At 41.7% G+C, this 21,573-nt stretch overlaps 1 protein-coding gene across 3 annotated transcripts in view; it reads right to left on the bottom strand.

The window, feature by feature from the left end:
* Nucleotides 1–21,573, bottom strand: part of Dscam (DS cell adhesion molecule) — a 566,911-nt gene that overhangs the window by 221,101 nt on the left and 324,237 nt on the right. For all 3 annotated transcript variants that reach the window (XM_021209063.2, XM_029544386.1, XM_029544387.1), the window contains exons 5-8: nt 20,041–20,319; nt 16,665–16,940; nt 11,410–11,706; nt 10,390–10,665 (exon numbers count right to left, since the gene is read on the bottom strand). In XM_021209063.2, coding sequence (XP_021064722.1) covers nt 10,390–10,665; nt 11,410–11,706; nt 16,665–16,940; nt 20,041–20,319 — 1,128 coding nt within the window. The remainder of the gene's footprint in view (nt 1–10,389; nt 10,666–11,409; nt 11,707–16,664; nt 16,941–20,040; nt 20,320–21,573) is intronic.

The following is a 21,573-nucleotide window of genomic DNA, read 5'->3' on the forward strand; positions in this document are numbered from 1 at the left end:
AGGGAGGGAGGGAAAGAGGGAGAGGGAGGGGGAGGGGGAGAGGGAGAGATACTAATTGTGATGGTTTGTATATGCTTGGCCCATCGAGTGTATCCTTGTTGGAGTAGGTATGTCACTGTGGGTCTGGGTTTTAAAACCCTTGTACTAGCTGCCTGGAAGTCAGAATTCTGCTAGCAGGTTTCAGATGAAGATATAGAACTCTCAGCTCCTTCGGCACCATGCCTGCTTTGATGCTGCCATGTTCCCATCTTGATAATAATGGACTGAAACTCTGAACCTGTAAGCCAGACCCAATTAAATGTCCTTTGTAAGAGTTGTCTTGGTCATGGAGTCTGTTCCCAGCAGTAAAACCCGAAGATACCAATGTTATTGGAATTTTTAAAGACAGGTTAAGAGAAGACAAGAGAGGGCCTTTGTGTGGACAGACAGCAACAGTGTGGCCCCCACACAAAGTTGAAAAAACCCAACAAAAATCTGAGTGGGTATCACTGTCAGGTACACTGTTCATAAATCCCAAGCCATGTCTCCATAGCTGGCTATGCTTTCCAACAAAGAGGCCTGGTCTTCATGATGGAGGTGGTCCTCTCCTATTGCTTCACATCAATTGATGCCCAGAGGGCTGTGTTTCTTTGAGTGGTCCCACAAAGGAAAAGAACTGCTGAGTTCTACAAAGCACAACACAGTTGATCAACATAGTGTCTCAGGAATGCATCTCAGGAACATGTAAGCTCCCTGATTCACATATGGATTTGGTTGATTTCCATGGACAAGGAGGAGAGCTGCCAGTGGCTACTCTGCACAGGAAAATTGGTTCTGGGAGAAGGCGAGGTTGTACCCAGCAGAGGGAAGCATTATTATACATGTGCACAGCCATATAGAAAGAGAGAGAGGACTTGGAGTGCTAGGAGCCAAAAGGAAAGGCCCTGCAGGCAAAGCCTAGAACCCGCAGGGTGCAACCCTCAGCAAGAGAGGCTGAACATCATCAATACCAACTTCATTAGCATCCCAAAGAGCCATTATGATATCTTAGTGTATGTATATAAGCACATATTAGATGTAGTACTTATCTATATTGACATATGAGTGAAATGTACATATGCCTAGTGGTATATTTTACCATATGTTTTATTAGCACATTAATAGATCTTCATATGACAACTAAAGTAATATAAATATTACTAGCCCATATGTGTACATAACCCACATGATTTCATTGAACATACATTTGGATAATTTATATTTTGTACTAATTTTATGTATATAATATATGATTTTGAATAATTAAAAGTTTTTTATTCTAATTTAAAATACCATTATTAGGGGCTAGAGAGGTGGCTCAGTGGCTAAAAGTACCTATTGCTCTTGCAAAGGACTTGAGTTAAGTTCTTATTACCTATGCCAGATGGTCCACAATTGCCTGTAACCCCAGCTCCAGGGGAATTAGCCTTAGCTGGTACTTATACTCAAATACACATGCACATACACACATATACACATGCACAAAGGCACACACATACAGAGGCATACACATATGTGCACACACAAACATACAATTAAGAGTAAAATAAATCTTCAAAAAACAAATAAATATATCCTAACATGAGCATGATGATCAGTACTATATGAATGTGTTCCAGAGTGTGTGTGAACACATGAATGCAGGCATGTGTATATACATGTATGTGTACATATTTGTATAAATGAATTTTGACTTTTACAAGGAAAACATAATTTTACTTATTTTATGTCTTCCTTTCTCATCACTAATTGCTTCCTTAAAAGTTCTTATGTTTAGCAAGCATACCAAATATTGAAACACATTTCTCCTACATCAAAAATTTTCTACTAAATTGAAGACCTGTGTGTTTTGACACCATAGTGAATAGTATATGTTGTCTCTTTTGCCTCTGTCTAAGGGAAAGTCCCTGGAGACGATGTTAATGAAACATACCATCATGCGTTCCCTTGAAAGACACCTGCTTTCTCTTCTAGAATAGAGGAGGAGAATCACCAGTAAAGCAGCCTATAGGAGGAGGCCATGCTAAGGGAGGTACATGAGCTGCATTCTGAGCATGGCTCCAATAACCTGCACTGAGCAGAACAGGTCTGTGCCTGTGCTCTGAGAAGACCTCCATAGGAGCTGAGGAACTACAACCATTCACTCAAACACAATGTATAGAAACCTTTCCCTGTGGAGTTAGAGAACAGGATCTTGGCAATTCCATCAGTCCTTCTTAGACCCCACCATATACCGACTTAAAGGCAAATGTAAATCCCTGCTAGTGACACTAAATTACCACAGGTCATGTATTGAATGTGTAACCTGCATGTTGCTGTCCTTCACTATTTCTTCTCTACTGGTTATAATAGAAACTATACATTCCCTAAGTAGCTGTTGGGAAATCAATGAAAACACTTAACAGATATTATTTTTTTGGTTACACATAAATGATCTCTACAAACAGGATTGAAATCATAAAATAACCTGGAAATGCTGGGCTTTCTGTAAAAGATACTATGAATCTCTCTAGAAATGAAAGATAGCAAACTGCAGAAAGTGGTAGCAGCCATCAAGAGAAGAATCTCAGGCCCACAGAGCCGAGTCTGGACACTTGTGGCAGTTGATTGTGTTCAGGGTGGGACAGCAAATGAGCAACTGTCAGAGATCTTGAGACCACTTGCCAAGGGTATTTCTGTGGGCCCAGGACACATGACCACAGTTGCCAGGAGGTCTTGAAGAATGTTGCCATCAGAAGGTAACATCCTAGCTGCTTACCAAGAGGTGGAAGGGTGAAGATTCACACTCTGTCTCCTAAGAGACAGGATAAGAATTTACTACCATACCAGGCTCACTGTTCCTCCAATCCTGACTCCCCACTCAGCATGAGTGACTACGAAAAGACCCACCATGGGTTGTGCTGAAGTTGACAGTCTTGACTACATGCCTTTCCTTTCTTCTGATCCTCTGATTATGTTCCAACTCCATAACAGAGTCACTGTGAGCATTAATTAAGATGACACATAGGAAAGTGTTTTGTAAACTATGAAGCTTTATAACAATATAAATAGAAGGTGACATTTTTTTAAATCTAGCAGGCAATTAACTTTCTTGGCACTGTTGGTCTGCAGCAATTAGAACACCCAGTCAGGCAAGCACTCAAGTCCAGGAAGGCACCAACTCAGGAGAAGAAAATGATTTGAGATGTGCTACATATAAAACTGCAAAAGACAAAATGAGAGTCTTGATCTTTCCTTCTACCCATACATTGGAAGCTAGCACAACATCACCACTAAGTGTTGAATATATTTCAAAACTATTTAGATTTAGCCACGATCAGTAATTGATAGGCCGTTTGAATCAGTTATTGAGGGATTTTTCCTCCCAAGTAACCAGATATATGCAACAAAATAAGCTCAAGGGTCATAACTATTATTATGAAAAAATATAGTGAAAAATATTCTTTCCCCCTAATATCTTCTAAATATACATGCATACATACATGTATGTACACATACATGTACACAAACATATAGCATGCATGTGTATAATTACATATATGGCTAGATATTCAATATGTTGGATGAGTATCTTAGAAACAAGATACAAATGGTTTGTTTTTAACATTTGTAGCAGTATTAAAGGAATTGAATGGGTCAAACCCTAGTTCCCAAGGAAATGGATGTATGTGTATGTGTGTGTGTGTGTGTGTGTGTGTGTGTGTGTGTGTGTGTGTGTGTGTTTGTATATGTCTCTGTCTGTTTGTGTGGTTTTGTGTATATGTATTTCTGTGTGTCTGTCTGTCTGTGTGCCTTTGTAAGTTTGTATGTATTTATGTGTATGTCTGTGTCTGTATCTGTATGTATGTGTCTGTGTGTTTGTATGTATTTATATATATGACTATGTATATGTCTATATTTCTGAGTGTTTGTGTGCACATGGCTATGTGTGTGTTTGTATATATGTCTATATTTATGTGTGCGCAGGCATGTATGTGTGTGTGTATATATATAAAGGACAGATGATAACCTTGGCTATTTTCTCAGAGGTGCTATCCACAGTGTTTTACTTTGTGACAGGGTCTCTCATTACCCTAGATCTAGACAAGCAGGCTAGGATAAATGGCTGGTGAGTACCGTGTATTGCCTTGTCTCTTTCTTCCCTATTTGAAGATAGCAGCATGTGTTAAGTACCTGATATTTTTATTAGTTCTCCTGGAAATTGTACAGTGTGTTTTGATCATACTCACCCATCCCCTAACTCCTGCTGACCCACCACTAGTCCTTAAACACCCAATGTTGTCTTCTCTTTTTAAAAAATATCCAGGAAGACCAATCTATGTTGCCCATATATTCTTGGATGTGTGGTCTTTCATTGGAGCATGGTAAACTCACCAGAGACTATAATTTTTAAGCAAACTGATTATCCCTCTCCCAGCAGGTATCAATGGCCAATAGCCTCTCAGCTAAGGAGGGGACTCTGTTCCCCACTTCCCACTCCATACTAGCATTTGGTCTAGCCTGAGCTTGTCAAGTCAACAGTAATGAACTGTTGGAAAAGTCCACTAATGCAAGAGAGCTATTGACATCACAGGACACCTTATTTTTAAAATAGGTTCTGAGGGTCCAACCTCGAGTCCTTGTGCTTGCAAGGGAAGCCATCTCCCCAGTCCAGGGCAGAAGCTTATGAAGCTACGGATTTACTCTTCTGAAATGATTCAATAAAGCACTGTCTTTGGACTCATGTAGATGGTAACAGGGCTGGTTTAGATAAATATGACAGCAGGGCTGTGTTCATCAAAGCAAACACTCATCTTTTTGATCAACTCAGCTGACTCTTCAGCTTTCTTACTCTTAAATCGCATTGCTGAAGGGAGTAAAGGTGGTCCATTTTAAAAATGTCTTCACAGACAACAATCTCGTGTAATTTGTACATTACATTTCACAGTGCTAAAAATGCAAATTAAAAATGCAGAAGTTGATTTGGCTGGGCATTCCCAGACCCAGAGGAAAAGCTAAAATTGTGAATGATGTATAATTGTTACCTATATGAGCAAGTAGAAGTCACCTTAAACAAGAAATGCCACAGTTACCTTCAATCAATGAAGGCTGCAAACACCTTGCTAGGGTATATACTTTGAATGAAGTAAAAACCAACCAACCAACCAACCAACCAACTAACCAACCAACAAACAAAACAGAGAAAACTCTTAGCTATCATATCAATGTCCAGAAAATTTCTCTTTTACGTCAAAATCTACATAGGCATATACAGGTTGCCCTATCCACCTAGTCTTCCATTTCCTATTTCAGTGCCTAATGTTTTGTCTACGAGGTATATTCAAACCTTCAAACATTGCAACACAACACACAACACTGTCATAATTAAATCTCCCACTTCAGAACTATACAATCAAGCACCAAAATGCTTTAAAAAAAAAAAAAGCTCCTATAATGTTTTAAGTAGGTTTATGATTGTGCATGGGTGTGTGTGTGTGTGTGTGTGTGTGTGTGTGCGCGCATTCATTCACAGCTATTCTAGCCTGTGTGAAGTTGTGAGTGACCTGGATAAAAAGGTCAAAGTACAAGTCATGTAAGATACTATTCAGCATTGTTTGAAGCCAGAGATGTCAATGTCTGCAGTGACATGTACAGGAATAATTTGCATCTACTACCCATCTGCCCTAGTTAGCTTCAATTCAATTGCCCAGATCATATTTGCCTGTGGGTATGTATGAGAAAGCTAGCTAAGCAATAGTCTTTGGGTAGTATACTTCCAGGGGCTTCATGTCTTGAGTTTTTGCCCTGACTTCTCTCAACACTGGACTATGACCTGAAAGTGTAAGTCGAATGAAGCCTTTCCTCTCCGGAGTTGCTTTTGGTTGATGTTTTATCACAGCAACAGAAAGAGAACTAGATCATCACCAACAGAATCCACAAATTTCCAACATGTTCTATAGCCCTAGCTTCCTGGTAAACACAAGTTTTCTTACTCGGTTGTTGGAGGAACACATTATTCTCACGCTGTGGGGTGTGTTTGGTGACTTCATCTGCCTTCTGGAAGGCATTCATTCATCAGAGACAGGCCATGGATGGTGGCTGGCATCTTCCTGTTGCTATGTGTCAAACAGTTTGGTTTTGATACAACACACATCTGAGGGGTGTCTGACTGTTTGCATAGCCATGGTTGATTATAGTGCTTTGCTCTGCCCACCCCCATCGCCCTGAAGCATGATTTTTTTTTAATTTTCTTTATTTACATTTCAAATGCTATTCCAAAAGTTTCCTATATCCCTCCCCCCACCTCTGCTCCCCTACCCACCCACTCCCACTACTTGGCCCAGGCCTTGTCCTGTGCTGGGTCATATAAAGTTTACAAGACCAAGGGGCCTCTCTTCCCAGTGATGGCTGATTAGGCCATCTTCTGCTACATATACAGCTAGAGATACGAGCTCAGGGGGTACTGGTTAGTTCATATTGTTGTTCCACCTACAGGGTTGCAGCCCCCTTCAGGTCCTTGGGTACTTTCTCTAGCTCCTCCATTGGGGACCCTGTGTTCCATCCAATAGCTGGCTGTGGGCATCCACTTCTGTGTTTGCCAGGCACTGGCATAACCTCACAAGAGTCCGCAATATCAGGGTCCCTTCAGCAGAATCTTGCTGGCATGTGCATTAGTATCTGGGTTTGGTGGCTGATCATGGGATGGACTCCCGACTGCTTGTGGACGTTGTACATCGTGGTGCGGAGCCTAGTGCGCACCACGATGTACAACGTCCACAAGCAGGGTATTCTAAGTTTCTGGGCTAATATCCGCTTATCAGTGAGTGCATATCTAGTGACTTCTTTTGTGATTGGCTTACCTCACTAAGGATGATATCCTCCAGATACATCGATTTGCCCAAGAATTTCATAAATTCATTGTTTTTAATAGCTGAGTAGTACTCCATTGTGTAAATGTACCACAGTTTCTGTATCCATTCCTCTATTGAGGGACATCTGGGTTCTTTCCAGCTTCTGGCTATTATAAATAAGGCTGCTATAAACATAGTGGAGCATGTGTCCTTATTACCAGTTGGAAGATCTTCTGGGTATATGCCCAGAAGAGGTATTGCTGGGTCCTCTGGTAGTACTATGTCCAATTTTCTGAGGAACCGCCAGACTGATTTCCAGAGTGGTACAAGCTCTGAAGCATGATTTTTATTTGGCTTCTATTGCCTAGTTGGGTTCCCTCTACACTCAGGGTTGATTTCTTATGTGAGGATCCTTTACCACGGAGTGCAGTTTATTTTCTAACAGATTGCCCGTGAAAGGGCGGTTCTTATTGGGAAGCTTTTCCTGAGTGACATAAACAAAAGTTCTGAAGTCCCTATCTGTCCCTTTCAGGATCTTACAACATTCGCTGCATTTGCATTTGTTCACACCTCCTGCATTTGTTCTCTACCTTGGAAATTCAATCTTCTCTTCAGCTCTTTAGGTTGGGTGGAAGGGCATGGTCTATTGAGGATTTTTTCCAGTGGCCACTGAGGAAGCCTCATGGCCTGGGATACCCTGAAAAATGCCCTCCTCAGAAGTCACCTACAGAGAATAGTCAGGAAAGAGCTGTTTTTTGTTATTGTTGTTGAGCTCGAAAGTCCATAGATATCCTAGTCTTGAGAAAAGTCCGCTCTGAGGAAGCTGGATCCAAGTGCAGTGAGGTCCGTGGAGGAACAAGACAGAGTGCTGGAATCATGACCCAGGATCTAGATGGGTTTCCTGCAGACTTGCCTTCCACCCTGGCCTCCACTCTTCCTTTCCTTAATTTAACACCTTCAGAGTCTTCAACTATAAATATCAGGTATAATGTTTTAATTTGGGATCCTGTAGTTTCCCTAAGAAGGTTAGAGTACTTGAAAGGACCAATTTAAATGTCAAGGTCATTGTCTGACCTTGGCCTCAGATGGTTGACAGACACGTCTTCATATGAGTCTGACCAAGGGGCCAATTAGTTTGTCAGCCTGCATGAGGGATGGCTTGTCTTATCAAGATTACTTGGCTCAATCCTTTTCTGAAATCACACATTTTGGTTACAAGATCTTCTATATTATTCTTTGGAGCCAAAGATATTTTGAGGTGGTTTATGACAATTAACAGGATCAATATTAGCAGGTCAATTTATATTGGCCCAGAAAACTTTAAGACCAAAAGTTATTTGTTCAATTGGCCTTTGTTTAAATTTGTATATCTGAAATTTAGTATTAAAATATTTATATCCATTTATATCTAAATGGTCATGTTACCATTAGGTGCTCTTGAAGAAAAAAATCTTAGTGGCAATCAAAGACCAATGAGAAGATTAGACCTAAACTTCATAATGATCAATCATTAGATCAATCATTAGAACTTAACCATAGGATGAGTAATTAGCAGCTAACTACATTTTAAGCATTTTCAAATGTAACTTACAGATTTCTGGGGATGCCTGTGCACATGTGAGTGTGTTCACAAGAAGACAGCCTCCTCCATTACAGTGGTGAGATGTTAGCTTCCTGTCTCTCTGCCCTATTTACACTATTGCCATTAGTGTGGTGGATGAGACAATGGGGCCTTGGCATCCACAACACCTGTGACACTGAGACGAAGCAGTGTTACGGAGGGGTCCCCACCATTTGCCCTGAAGGCTTTGTTTCTGGATCTAAGTTGGTTTGTTTGATTGCTTGTTGGAAAAATGGCCGGAGTCCCAAGTAATGTGAGAAGACAGTCATCCCCGGGAGAACACCAAAGCTGTGGGAGTTCCAGCCACCAGCCACTTTTCTCAAGAAACCCTACTTTTTCTACCCAGAATGGCTCCCTAAAGTGATAGCCACGCAGAACTGTGTGTCTGGCAGACTGTTGGAAGAGAGAGGTGGGACATTGTCAACTCCTGGGGTCATAGTTGTTGATGCCACCAATAACAAAACTCAAGTTCCAATGCCCAGAAAATCATGTGATACTAATTATATGTTTTTATGTGTGGTAAATTGTTTTAATATCCAAAAGAGCCTCACACCTCAGTGATCCAGTCATCTGCAAATGATCAGCCAATCAAAGGATGGTGTGTGGGTGAAGTACGCAACTAAAGGTGTGGTGCATCATATGACAGCAAAGTAAAAACATTCAGTGAGGTGGCTTCCAAGCCTGCATGGCAACACACCCTTATGATACTGCCGTGACTTAATTTTCTGCGCAGTCATTGAATGCTCAGGTGCCTAGGGGACGATGTATGCATCTTGCTTGATTCTGTCTCTCCTAATGAGAAGGAGTGCTCAGAGGAAAGCTCACATTCCCAGTCACTATCACATCCACCTAGCAGGACAGATGCTTTGTAAGTGATGGAGCAGCACCAGAAGAGGACCTTGCATTCATCAAGGCTTTAATCGAAGATTTATAATCATTACGGGAAAATTAAGGTATGGAACAATTTGAGAAAGATTAAAAGTGCCTAGATACAAGTATCTAATAGACAACATGACTTATTTCACAATGAAGGAACATTTGGCATGAGTACATGCATTTTTAGATGTTTCTTAGAATAAAATCTGATATATTTTGAGGTAAAGGAGATTGGAGAGATCCATGTGAAATGTACACAGCTTTGCTACTGGGGCGCTAAAAATCAATTCCTAGCACACTGGGAGAAGTCTTGACAGCTTAGAGAGACAGCTCAGCCTGGAGGGTACTTCACACCATCTGCAAGCTGTTTTAAAACACATCAGAACCTTCTTTATGTTGTATTGCATGTAAAGTATATTACATTGAAGCAAAACCTTCATTTTATTCTTCACTGAGGAAACTGACTTGAGAAGAAAAAAAAATATGGCTGCCCAAAGCATCTGCTGTATGTCCTTGGTGGACCCAACAATTCACTGCTTGTTGTGGGCAAAGGACTTTGAGGTTGTATTTCCAAAACCTCAAGAGATTATCCTGGCAGTTGGAAGCCAGGATTGTATATGACATGAGGCAGCAGCTAACTTAGTCAGAAAAGACTGGAGAGCTGTTAGCCATAGCTCTTCTGTCCACTCAAGATGAGAACTTGGACCTGAAGTCCTTGTCTACTATCAAAAATTTCTTCCTCTTGGGATCTAAAGAGCTCACTGATGGAGTGTTCAGAGGAAGAAAGATGCATGTTCTAAAACGATCTGATAGAAAACCAGATAGCCAAGCCAACAATGTACCTTCTGAACGCTTCAACCTTCAGAGAAGATGACATCAAGTTCATGTCCTCTGAGGACCCAGGATTGTATAGACAACACTTTGCATCTTCTCCATCTCTCAGTGTTCATGACTACCCAACTCTACCCAGGTTCTGGGACAGCCCCATCTTAATAGCCAGGCTTGGAAAGCAGCGGTGTGGAGCAAGCAGGGGGACAGGATTACCTTTCACTGTCACGTGGACACTCTGGCTGGTGGAGAGCTGTGGCTGTACCAGCACATTACATGTGTACTCTCCCTCGTCAACTTCTTTCTGCACATCTGAGAGTTTCAGAGTCCCATTGTTCTCAAACGCCACCTGGCGGTGGTTGAAAGGAAGCAGGTTAGCGTTCTTGTACCACTTGATGGAGTAATATGGATAGCCAATCACGCGGCAGTGGATGTACGTGTCACGCCCCGCTATCGCAGTGATGTTTTTCATTGGTCTGATGCTTGCAGGCCCTGGAGAGACACAAGAAAACTCTTGAAAATAATTTAAGGGTACATCTCATGGAAAGAAATGGGTACACCTTTCCTTTGGTGAAAATAAATTATTTTTATGTAAGCACACCTTTTTTGTTTGTTTGTTTGTTTCAGTTTTTTTGGCATTTGGCATTTTCTACTATGAAGAAAAAGTTTTATTTTTCTTCTTACTACTCTCAAATGAGTCAATGAATGTTAAAATCTCTTAGCACTGGCTGTATCTATGAAAATACTTTGAATTACAAGATAAAAAGACAGGGTCAGTAATTAAAAAACAAAAAGTAACTAGTCTACTCTGCACCACTATGGTCTTCTGGTGAAAGTGCTAACAGTAACTGATTGACTTTGGTGGATGATGAAGATGCAGATTATGCGGCTGTGCGCTATGGACTTGAGTTAGGTACCATGGATGTGAAGGCTTACCATGGATGTCATGAGATAGGAGAAACAGAGAGAGGAAAGGGCATGCAGAGCATAAACCAGGAAAGGAGAGCTTCAGTGGATAGATGTAAGAGGACAGAAAGTAGACAAGCTGACTACAGAGACCAAAATGCCATTTTCAACACCGCCGATCAGCGCCATTCCTGAGTAGGAAGGAGAGGGCAGGGAGAGGGAGGAACAGCTCCTCCTTTGCGCATTGCAAGGCTCAGCCCAGAGCATGCAGCACCCATCCCGCTACAATGATTTGTGTGTGTTTGTTCGAGGAGCTGATTTGACAAGCACCTCTTACGTTTATTCGAGCCTGGTACAGGACGACTCCAGCCGAGTTGTTGGCAGTGCAGCGGTAGACACCCCCATCCCGGACCTGGGAGCTGGAGATATTCAGGTAGCTGACCACGTTCCCCTCAGACGTGATCATTTGGCTGATACGGTGGCCGCTGCCCTTGAGGATGGGGTCATCGTCTAGGGTCCAGGTGACCGTGGGCAAGGGTGTACCCTTCACATTGCACACGAGGGACACTGGCTCTGCCGGGCTCACCACTTTCTCGCTAAAGGCAGAAATGATTTTGGGAGTTCCGTCTGCAAGAAGACAAAACAGGAAAGGATGTGGTACATACACACGATAAGCCTCTGCCAAGTTCACTGTTTATGCTCAGGAGAGACAAAACACTGTTTATCAGCATTGTCCCCAAAAGCCTTGTGCTAGGAAAACAGTTTTCAAGGGACAGGAACGAATATGAGCAAGGTGACAGCACTTTATGCTCTTATGGGAAGAGAGGATGATGAGATCGAGAGCTTATGGTAAACACTGAGAGATTCCATGACTGCAATTCAAGACGTGTGTGTTCCTCCACAAAGCCACAAACAAGGATTTTGCATACCCCAAAGGTGCTTTGTTTATTTTTCCCTCAGTATTTGTAGAGATTGCTCACAAGGGACCATTTACAATAATAAAGACAGAGACTGAGAGAAATGCTCTTTCTTTTGTACACATTTTACTTGTTGCATCCGGGCTCCGGCATCTCTGCATCCGGTTTCCTAAATCTCTGCATTCGGGTTCCTGAGTCCTTACTTCCTCATGCCAGCTCAAGATTTTACAGCTGGAAGAGACCCTCAGACAAGTTTGTTTCTCAGGTGTGCTGGTTGGTAACACACCACAGCACCCTTGGGATTTCTACTTTCAGTGATAAAAAAGAACTTTGAAATGTGTTTTTTTTGTTTGTTTGTTTTGTTTTGTTTTTTAATTCCCCAGTCCATCAGCATTAAATCTATGTCTCTTTAACTACAAAGAACCTAGAATATTTTGACTCAGTATTTTAACTGTGATAATCTTGAAGGACATTTTTATCAGGTTGGTCTCATGCTTCCTTATGTTTAAGTGCATGTTGTCCATTTCTGCAGAAATAGTGTGGGGATGTTTTTGGTTATTTGGTGAACTGATTGGTTATGATTGCTTTGTTTTTTAATTTTGTTTTATAGTGTGGGTTGAACATAGGGCTTCATGTTTGCTAGTCAAAATTATGGTTTTTATTGTTTATTCATTATTTTTGTGTCTTTTTTGAGGAGTGTCACACATTTTTTTTATTCTTTAATTGGACTGACTTTGAGTTTTGGATTTGTAGAACTTTTAGGTTTATTCATTCTATTTCACGTGTATGAGTTTTTGCCTGCATGCACATATGTATGCTACATATGTAGTGTCCTTAGAGGCTAGAAGAGCATGTCAGATTCCCCAGAACTGGAGTTATAAGCAGTGGTAGACCACCATGTGTGTGTTGGGTACTGAGCCTGGATCCTCTGCAAGAACAGCTAGTATTCTTAACAACTGATCAGTCGTTCCAGCCCTAACTTCTAAAATATATTTGGAATGGTAGTAAATATATGTAAAATAACTTATAATTGCCAACTTATCAGGTGTTCTTTACAAAGTATCCATAATATCAGACAGAAATACACTATATGGAATACCTGTTAGTATATGTATCTACAATAGTTTTTTCCAGGTTGCGGTCCCCCTTATACTTTTGTCCTATCTCTAAATTAGGAACAATTCTGAATTTCTTTAAGATGTTTATGGCTTAACGCTATATATTTGAATCTGAAATTTATATCAAATTAATTTTTATGTCAGCTCTGAATGTTGGTTGAGTCACTTCATAGCTTTTCTATACACTTATTCATATTACAATTGGTAGTTATTGAAAATGTTTCCTTTACCTATTGACTATCCTGTATCCTTGTGAAATCCAACTGGCTATGCATATGTGGACACATCTCGATATCACACCTACCATGCTTCCTTGAGTAATGTATTTACCTTGCGGCCTCAAAACTACAGGGAGGAACCCTCCACCTGTGTTCTCTTTCCATTCATTTCTTTAGCTTCTTGCATTTACACTGTAAATCAACTTCCCTCTCTAAGATGTCAGCTTTTCTATGTCAACTTTAAACTTACTCTATACACCATTTTGTTTAGATAATGTATGCAGTCATGGTAGCCACAAACTCATGATCCCCCTGTCTCAGCTTCCCAAGTGTTGGGTTTTCTTACGTGTTCATTCTTTATAGTACATTTTCCTTTAAATCATTAAACATATTTCAATAAATGGAATAAGATTCCTTGACTGTTGAACCTGACATTTGGGTCTCCTCCAAGTCTTTGTCTGTGGTCTGCTTTTGCTTTATTTTGACTGTCAGTTGTTGTTGCTTTCTTTTGAATATTTCTAGCATTTTAAGCTATAGAACTAGATTCTATCCACATAGCAGTCTATATGTCCATCAAGTTTTCCAAAGTGATTTATATGAAGACTTGGGGACTCTCCCCTGGTATCTTCCCTTTTTGTACTCTGCCCAACTCCCCAATGTGTATGTGCATAGCCCCTCGGCTCTGTAGGCTCTGGCACATTGCTTTTCTTCTAGTTTCAGCACCATCTGGCCTTGGAGGTGTACTCAGAGGAAAGTCTCTACCTCCCCGTCCCTTCCTCCAAGTGCCCACCCACCATTCTGCCCACCCACCATTCTGCCCACCCACCATTCTGCCCATCCACCATTCTGCCCATCCACCATTTTGCCCACCCACCATTCTGCCCATTCACCATTCTGCCCACCCACCATTCTGCCCACCCACCATTCTGCCCATCCACCATTCTGTTTGCTCTGAACTTTTCTCAGTTCTCTACATTGAGTTTGTCTATCCTAAACATCACCAAACTTCTGTGCTTGCAAGCTTGCTTGACAGGTGCTGTTCTTCACTCCTAGAACATGAACCTCTTAATCCTCATTTTCATTTTCTATTTCCCATTTATTCTGGTTTAACTATGAGCCTGCCATTACAAGGTTCTAGGGAATTCAACCTCCTGGCAAAGGCTACCAGATTTTTCCATCCATCTACATTCATGAAGAGTCCATTGTAGGCTGAGATTATTATAATTTTATCTTAATCTAGTTCTTACAGCAGGAACTATGGGAGCTGTTTGAGAGGGTCCTGGTCATGCATAGCTGTGCATCAGGTACTAGACACACATTCTCTCTTTTGTGACATTAGCATCATCACCTTTCTGAAGAAAGAAAAATAAAGCGAATCTTCTTCTGAACAGAAACTGATATGAGACTAAGTTGGGAGGGGTGCTCAGCACCCCACACCCATTTCTTTCTATTCCAGTGACTGGCGTTGTGGAGATGAAGGTAGGTGTCAGTTGCCCAGTGAGACATGAGTTTCTGTGCAATCTACCCAGCTGTCATTCTGATAACAGAGCCCTTTTGACATCAATGTGGATGATCAATCTGCTCTTTAGGTTTTCTTAGTTACTTGAGACAGTTGCCGAGGTAACAGGTCCTAGACAGGTAATCTTTCCTTTCTTTAGCGAGAAGTTAAAATGATTCTGGGAGGACCAGGGTGCATCCGGACTACCAGAATCAGCTCCATGCAAATTGATTACTTCTGCTCTTAATCTCTTAATTATTATGTGTGAAGTGGTGTCAGGCATTTAACACAAGGACTGCACCTCTAGGTCATTTCTACTCTGTTTTAAAAATCTCACTGCCTGCAGAAATGCTTGCATCACCACTGCTAAGCTTGCTACTTCTTACAAAGTAGCTGGGGATTAAAGGTTCCATCATGCAATTATTCTCTTAGCATTGGGCAGATTTAAACTTACATGTATTAATGGGTTTTACTTATTCTAACCTTAGGCTATAGAAAAATAATTTCGTCACTTTCACCCATTGATAATGGATGGATTTTAAATGATAGTTAATGACATAATTCCCATCAAGACACACAAATACACAGACAGGAGCCATTTCAATTATCTGGTGATAAATATATGCCTTACTTAAATGTCACCTGACACAGCTCCATTCCCTGGATGATGGATGAACTAGAAGATTTAAGTACTCAGTAACCAATTAAAAAAAGCAAATAGATGATGTTATTCCACCCCAAGGCAATTCCTCAGATATTTCACACACCTATGTCTGGGGACATGTTGACCAGGCTACAGGCAATGGCACCAACCAGAAGTCATATTTTCATCCAAATAAACATTCTATTGAAATTTAGGTTATTACTATCTCTAACTTTTTTTTTCAGGTGTAAGATAATTCTGTCCATACCTCCCATCTCAGAGAGTATTTGCCCATATCATCTGGAGACATTTGTGTGTGTGTGTTGTATGTATGCATATGTATGTAGTCACAACTTGGAGGTGTAACTGTTGGTATCAAGTGGGCTAAGGCTAGAGATGCCCCTGAAGATCAGGTAGACCCCAAACAAATATCCTACTTATGTATCCCACAGCTCCCAAACAAGGCATTGCTGCATCTGCACATCTAGAGAATAATAAATTAGCAATAGAATCCAAGACTCTCTGTTCAAGGGTTGATCTTTTGGCAAGTAACTTTAAGTATGACCAGGAAGCATTCATATGATTCCAGGCCACACTTTTCAGGTAACACTGTTCCACCCTCTCTCATGAGAACGCTGCCCCTCCTTTGCCTGATCTAGGGAGGTTAGAGTCACTAGATGGAGAGACAGTGTCTTAGTCAGGGTTTCTATTCCTGCACAAACATCATGACCAAGAAGCAAGTTGGGGAGGAAAGGGTTTATTCAGTGTACACTTCCATACTGCTGTTCATCACCAAGAAAGTCAGGACTGGAACTCAAGCAGGTCAGGGAGCAGGAGCTGATGCAGAGGCCATGGAAGGATGTTCTTTACTGGCTTGCTTCCCCTGGCTTGCTCAGCCTGCTCTCTTATAGAACCCAAACTCCCAGACCAGAGATGGCACCACCCACAAGGGGACCGCCCCCCTTTGATCACAAGATCAAAATGCCTTGCAGCTGTATCTTGTGGAGGCATTTCCCCAACTGAAGCGCCTTTCTCTGTGATAACTCCAGCTGTGTCAAGTTGACACAAAACTAGCCAATACAGACAGGAAGTGGCTTGTCTTCTCCCATGAGTGTCTCTGCATGACTCTCTCCCCATCCCATGCTCCACTGGATTCTGTTTGGGGTGCAGCTTCCAGTGTTGCCCACTGACCTTCAAGGACCACCTGGACATAGTCTTGAGCAGATAGCTTGTCCTTCCGTACAAAGCACTGGTAGGCACCCCCATCACTCTTGACCATGTGATCCATGATAAGGTTTGCGTGGTTGAGTCCTGTGATCCTCACGTTTTTTCCAGGGTTGAGGATTTCGCCATTACGGTACCAGGAGAGTTCCTGGTCTTCATTTCCTGTCACACTGCAGGATAAGGAGACCTGGCTGCCCACGCTGCTTTTAACCTTTCTGGGACTGATGGTGGCTTTCAGTGGCTCTGGGGAGTTAAATAGGAGAGAGAGGAAAAGTAAAACACCACAAGGTATTGACACTGTTTAAATAACATACTGGGCTTTTGCTGAGGCCAAGGTATAACTGTCAGGACTCTTCATTAGGGTTCCACATCAGTGTTGTTTGGGGGTCCCATAGCAGTTGTTTTGGGATAGCACATCAGTGTTATTTGGGGTACCACTTTGCTTGGAAACATTTTCTTTGCTGTTTTCTCTGGGCATCTTCGTATCTCTATATCAAGTAGCACAATGTTGGTCATATTTCTTCCTCAGAGTACAAGTGATAGTTTTGATCTAGAGATACTAAGAAATGCAATATGCTATTTAGTAACAGGAATATGAGTATAGAAACCAAAACCAAAACCAAAACCAAAACCAAAACCAAAACCAAAACCAAAGCCCTGTTGGCTTTGTCCTAGGGGAACACTGATGGCCTAGCATTAGTCAATTACTGTGTTTGGACCAATCACCCTGGTTATCAAGAAGAGGACTGGGTTCAGATGTGTGACCATAAACGAGTTTCACTTTAATGCAATGTTTGCCCACTGGAGCCAGGATGGAATTCCAGTCTTTGAAATTCCCGTTTCCAATTCCACAAACCTAACTCAAGGGAGGAAACTCTACAGAGCATTTACCATGTATCAAGGTTTACAGTCACAGGCGAGACAAAGATGAGTTTATATTGTGTGCTATAATTAGCATGTGCCCCCCCCAACAACTGTATATTCCCCATTCATTGCTTGAGCAGTCTCCACATAGGTTTCTGTGGAGATTTTGTTGTCATTCACACTACCAGGAGAAGAAATAGTTACTCAAGCAGTTGATGTGTCTATTCGCTGGACACGTGAATACAGTCAACAAGCTCCATCTGCCTTGTTCCCGAAGTCTCAGCTTCCCAGAGTACAAATCCTCCTGTTCTCAAAGTTTGTGGATTAATCAAGAACTAGAAGATTGTTATGGCCAGGCAAAGTGCCATAACAGATATGTAGCAAGGACCAGGAAATCCTCAGATGTAAAGAATGGCTAGAACTGAGACCGGAGAGCAGAAAGAAGGTTCCAGAGAGTAGGGACAGCAGGGGTTAGAGTATGGAGCACCGATATGCCAGTGTCAGATTTGGTTTGGATGCATCAGAAACTCCTAGAAGTATAAAAGAGAGAGGCACACTGCAAAGGCAATTTGAAGCAACTCTATAAAGGTGGCTTCAATATTTTGAAATAATTCATCATGTGTATGGGTATGTTGTCTTCTGCATGTATGTCAGTGCACGACATGCATGCCTAGTGCCAGTGGAGGCCAGACGACAAGGACACTGGATTCTCCAAAACTAGAGTTGTAGATATGAGCTGCCATGCATGCTGAGAATTAAACCTAGGTCCTCTAGAAGCCTTGCTAGTGCTCATAACTGCTGAGCTACTGTGCCAGACCCATAAAAATTAACAAAACCAACTAAAGCATGCCTGTAGTCACAGACAATCAGGATGTTGTGGAAAGAGGACCACAAGTTCAAGGCCAGCCTGAGCAAGTTAGTAAAACCCTGTCTCAAAAAGAAAGATTTAACAGCAAGATTGGGAACATAGCTGACTGAAAAAAGCCTGGGTTCAAACCCCAATGCTATACAAACAAACAAAAAATTATTGGAGACTACTGACTAAGTAGATGGCACAACTAAATGTCTTCAGGAGAATTGATGGGTCACATGGTGTTGAACACTGGGGTGGAGGAAGGTAGTCATCAAGGAGGTATTGTGATAGGAGTGGAGATAGATATTGGAGTCAGCCTTATAGAGATGTAGATGACAGCAGGGAAGATCCAGAGCCCAGGACTTGGCCTGGCTGGGACAATGAAAGAACGGGTTAATGAGAACTCAAGACTTAAAACTTGCCTACAGGAGTAAGAGGTGAGGGTGTTCCTAACAAGAAGTGCTATTGGGAAAGCAGAGTTTGTGGTGACAGTATTCTGGCTTTTTACACCATAGGGCTGAAATGTCAGCTGAGCACTTTGCATAAAGCTCATTTCTACACTTATCTGTCACCTAAAAGAGGCCAGGCATGCCTATGGACCCAAAACCCAATAGAACACTTTCCATCAAGAGCAGAGTCGCCTTGGAAGAGTGAAACTTCCAAAGGAAGGAGGGATTGGTGAGAAGCCCAAAGAACTTCTCTGGATGTGGCAGAGGATTGCAGCTATAAAAGCGACACAGTAGGAATCTGTATCTTTCCCCAGATATGGTTTAAAATGCAGCTCGTGGGAAATGTCTTCAGAGAAATCTTGGGAAAGATGAAAAGAAAATTCTCTACAAAACAGTACAGGGTCAATAAATTGGCTCATCAGCTGAAGCCACTTGCTGTAGAGCTTCAACACCCAAGTTTGAGCTCTGGTATCTACAGGATGAAAACAGAGGACCAGTTCTTACAGGTTGTCCTCTGACATCTACAAATGAGTTATGGCATATAAGTACTCCCCCAGCACACACAAAATAAATAAATGTAAAAAAAAATAATGAAGAATAAATGAATGCATGAAGGAAAACAGAAAGGAAGGGAAGGAGGAAGGAAGGGAGGGAGGGAGGGAAGAAGGAAGGAGGAAGGAAGGAAGGAAGAAAGAAAGAAGGAAGGAAGGAAGGAAGGAAGGAAGGAAGGAAGGAAGGAAGGAAGGAAGGAAGGATGGATTTGGCCCAAGCTTACATCTGCATAATTTAAACCTATGTTTCTGTTAATAGTGGATAGTGGTCCTCTTGAGAAATTTAAAGTAATTTCTAAAAAGAGATGAAGATCAACCATATTTTTCTGGCTTCTATCGCTGAGCTACCAACACCATCCTCTTTATTGTTTGCTTTCAGAATTTAGCCATTAGGAATGACAGCTGGGTGGTACTCTCTTGGAAAGGCATTGATGCTGTGGCCTCATGAAAACCTCAAGGCAAACCCAGGCTGTGTAACCAGGTGGGTAATTTTCCAGTAGGGAACCGAGGATATAGGTCAGATGCTGTGAGGTCAGAAGAATGCTGTGGGGAGCGATGGAAAATAGCTTCTTCAGAACACCATCCATGTGGCTAATTCTACTTTTTCCAGTTACCATCCAACTTACGTTTCACGTACAGGCGGCCTATCACCTTGGCAGTGCCATATCGGTTGGATACTTCACACACATAGCTGCCTGAGTCTGAGGGGCGGCTGTTCTCAATGAGCAGCCCAGTCACTGTCTTTTGGAACCTTCCAGAAAGTTCCAGGGGCATGTTGTCCTTCAGCCAGCGGTAGTCTGGCTCGGGGTGCCCAAGTGCTTTGCAAGGCAGCTCCACTCGCTGCCCTGCCATGGCTTTGCGGTGGTCAAACCCGTCCAGGATGGATGGGGCTGAGTTTGCTGGGTCTGTGGAAGAAAAATTAAACTGTCAAAGGCCAAGGATGGGGAGTATGCATGGTGACTGAGAAACACATGTGGGCTTTACACATTAATCCTGAACCTCTTGTCTACTGTTGTCACTGATCTTTAAACTAGGACAGACAACTCTAACCTGCTCATAACTTATAAAAGGCTGAACCCTGATCAGGGCTCTGGCTTTTTGATTTTTGCTTTGTGGAAATATCTGGAGTCAGTATGCTTCGACAGAGTCATCAGCTCAGCTTAGAAGAATATTACCTTTTGTTGAGGGGGGGAAACATCACACATCTCCTCTCAACAATGACAGAGAGCTGTTAAATTAGCAAAATTCAGTACACAAGATAAAGGGGTTTAGTACACTATGTCTTTATTTGTTTTAAATATACTATACTTATTTACTTTTGGTTAGCAGGTATTGACTGTATATACTTTGGGGATCTGGTATAATATTTCAGTACACACATACAGTTGGTACTGACCAAATTCAAGTCCTTTCAAACCACGCTACAATTATCTACTGATCACTGGTCTATGTTCAGGTTGATTTTGTTAAGGATCACATATGGATGGGAACATGAGGATTTTGTCTTTCTCTGCCTGGCTTGTGTTACTTAACCTCCTAGCCCCCATTTCTGCCCATGGGACCTGCAAATAATGGGGTGTCATTTCTCTTCATGACTCAAGACCCCTGTACTAGGTATGCTACATTTTCCTTGTTTTTTATCTGTTAATGGCCTAAATTGATTTCATACATAAGCTAGTATAGATAGTTCTGGAATCAAATGGTCATGCTAGGCTCTGTCATACCAGTGTCATTTCCTTTGGGTCTATACATACAACATGGGTGAGATGGATCACATGGCAGATCTGATCTTAGCTTTGTAAAGACTTCCCAAGTTGCTCTCTATGGTGGTTCTCCACACTCTCTAACTGGAAGGAAATGCTTGCCAACTATCTGTCTAACAAAGGATCCATGACAAGTATACACAAGGAACCCAGGAAAACAAAGCAAAACCAAAACCACTTAAAACGTTTTAAAAATACAACTAACAATCAATTTAAAAATGATCAGATGTTTGTCTAAAGACAAAATAACAAGAGACAACAGGTATATATCATTAGACAATGGGGAAACACAAATCAAAATTGCAGTTAAATTCTATCTCACTTAGGCTGGTAAAAGAAAATTATTTCCTCTCCTAATACCAAGGCCCAGCCTGGGCTCAGAGTTCCAGGAAGTCA

Source organism: Mus pahari, chromosome 12, assembly GCF_900095145.1.
Source record: "Mus pahari chromosome 12, PAHARI_EIJ_v1.1, whole genome shotgun sequence".
Classification (NCBI taxonomy): domain Eukaryota; kingdom Metazoa; phylum Chordata; class Mammalia; order Rodentia; family Muridae; genus Mus; species Mus pahari.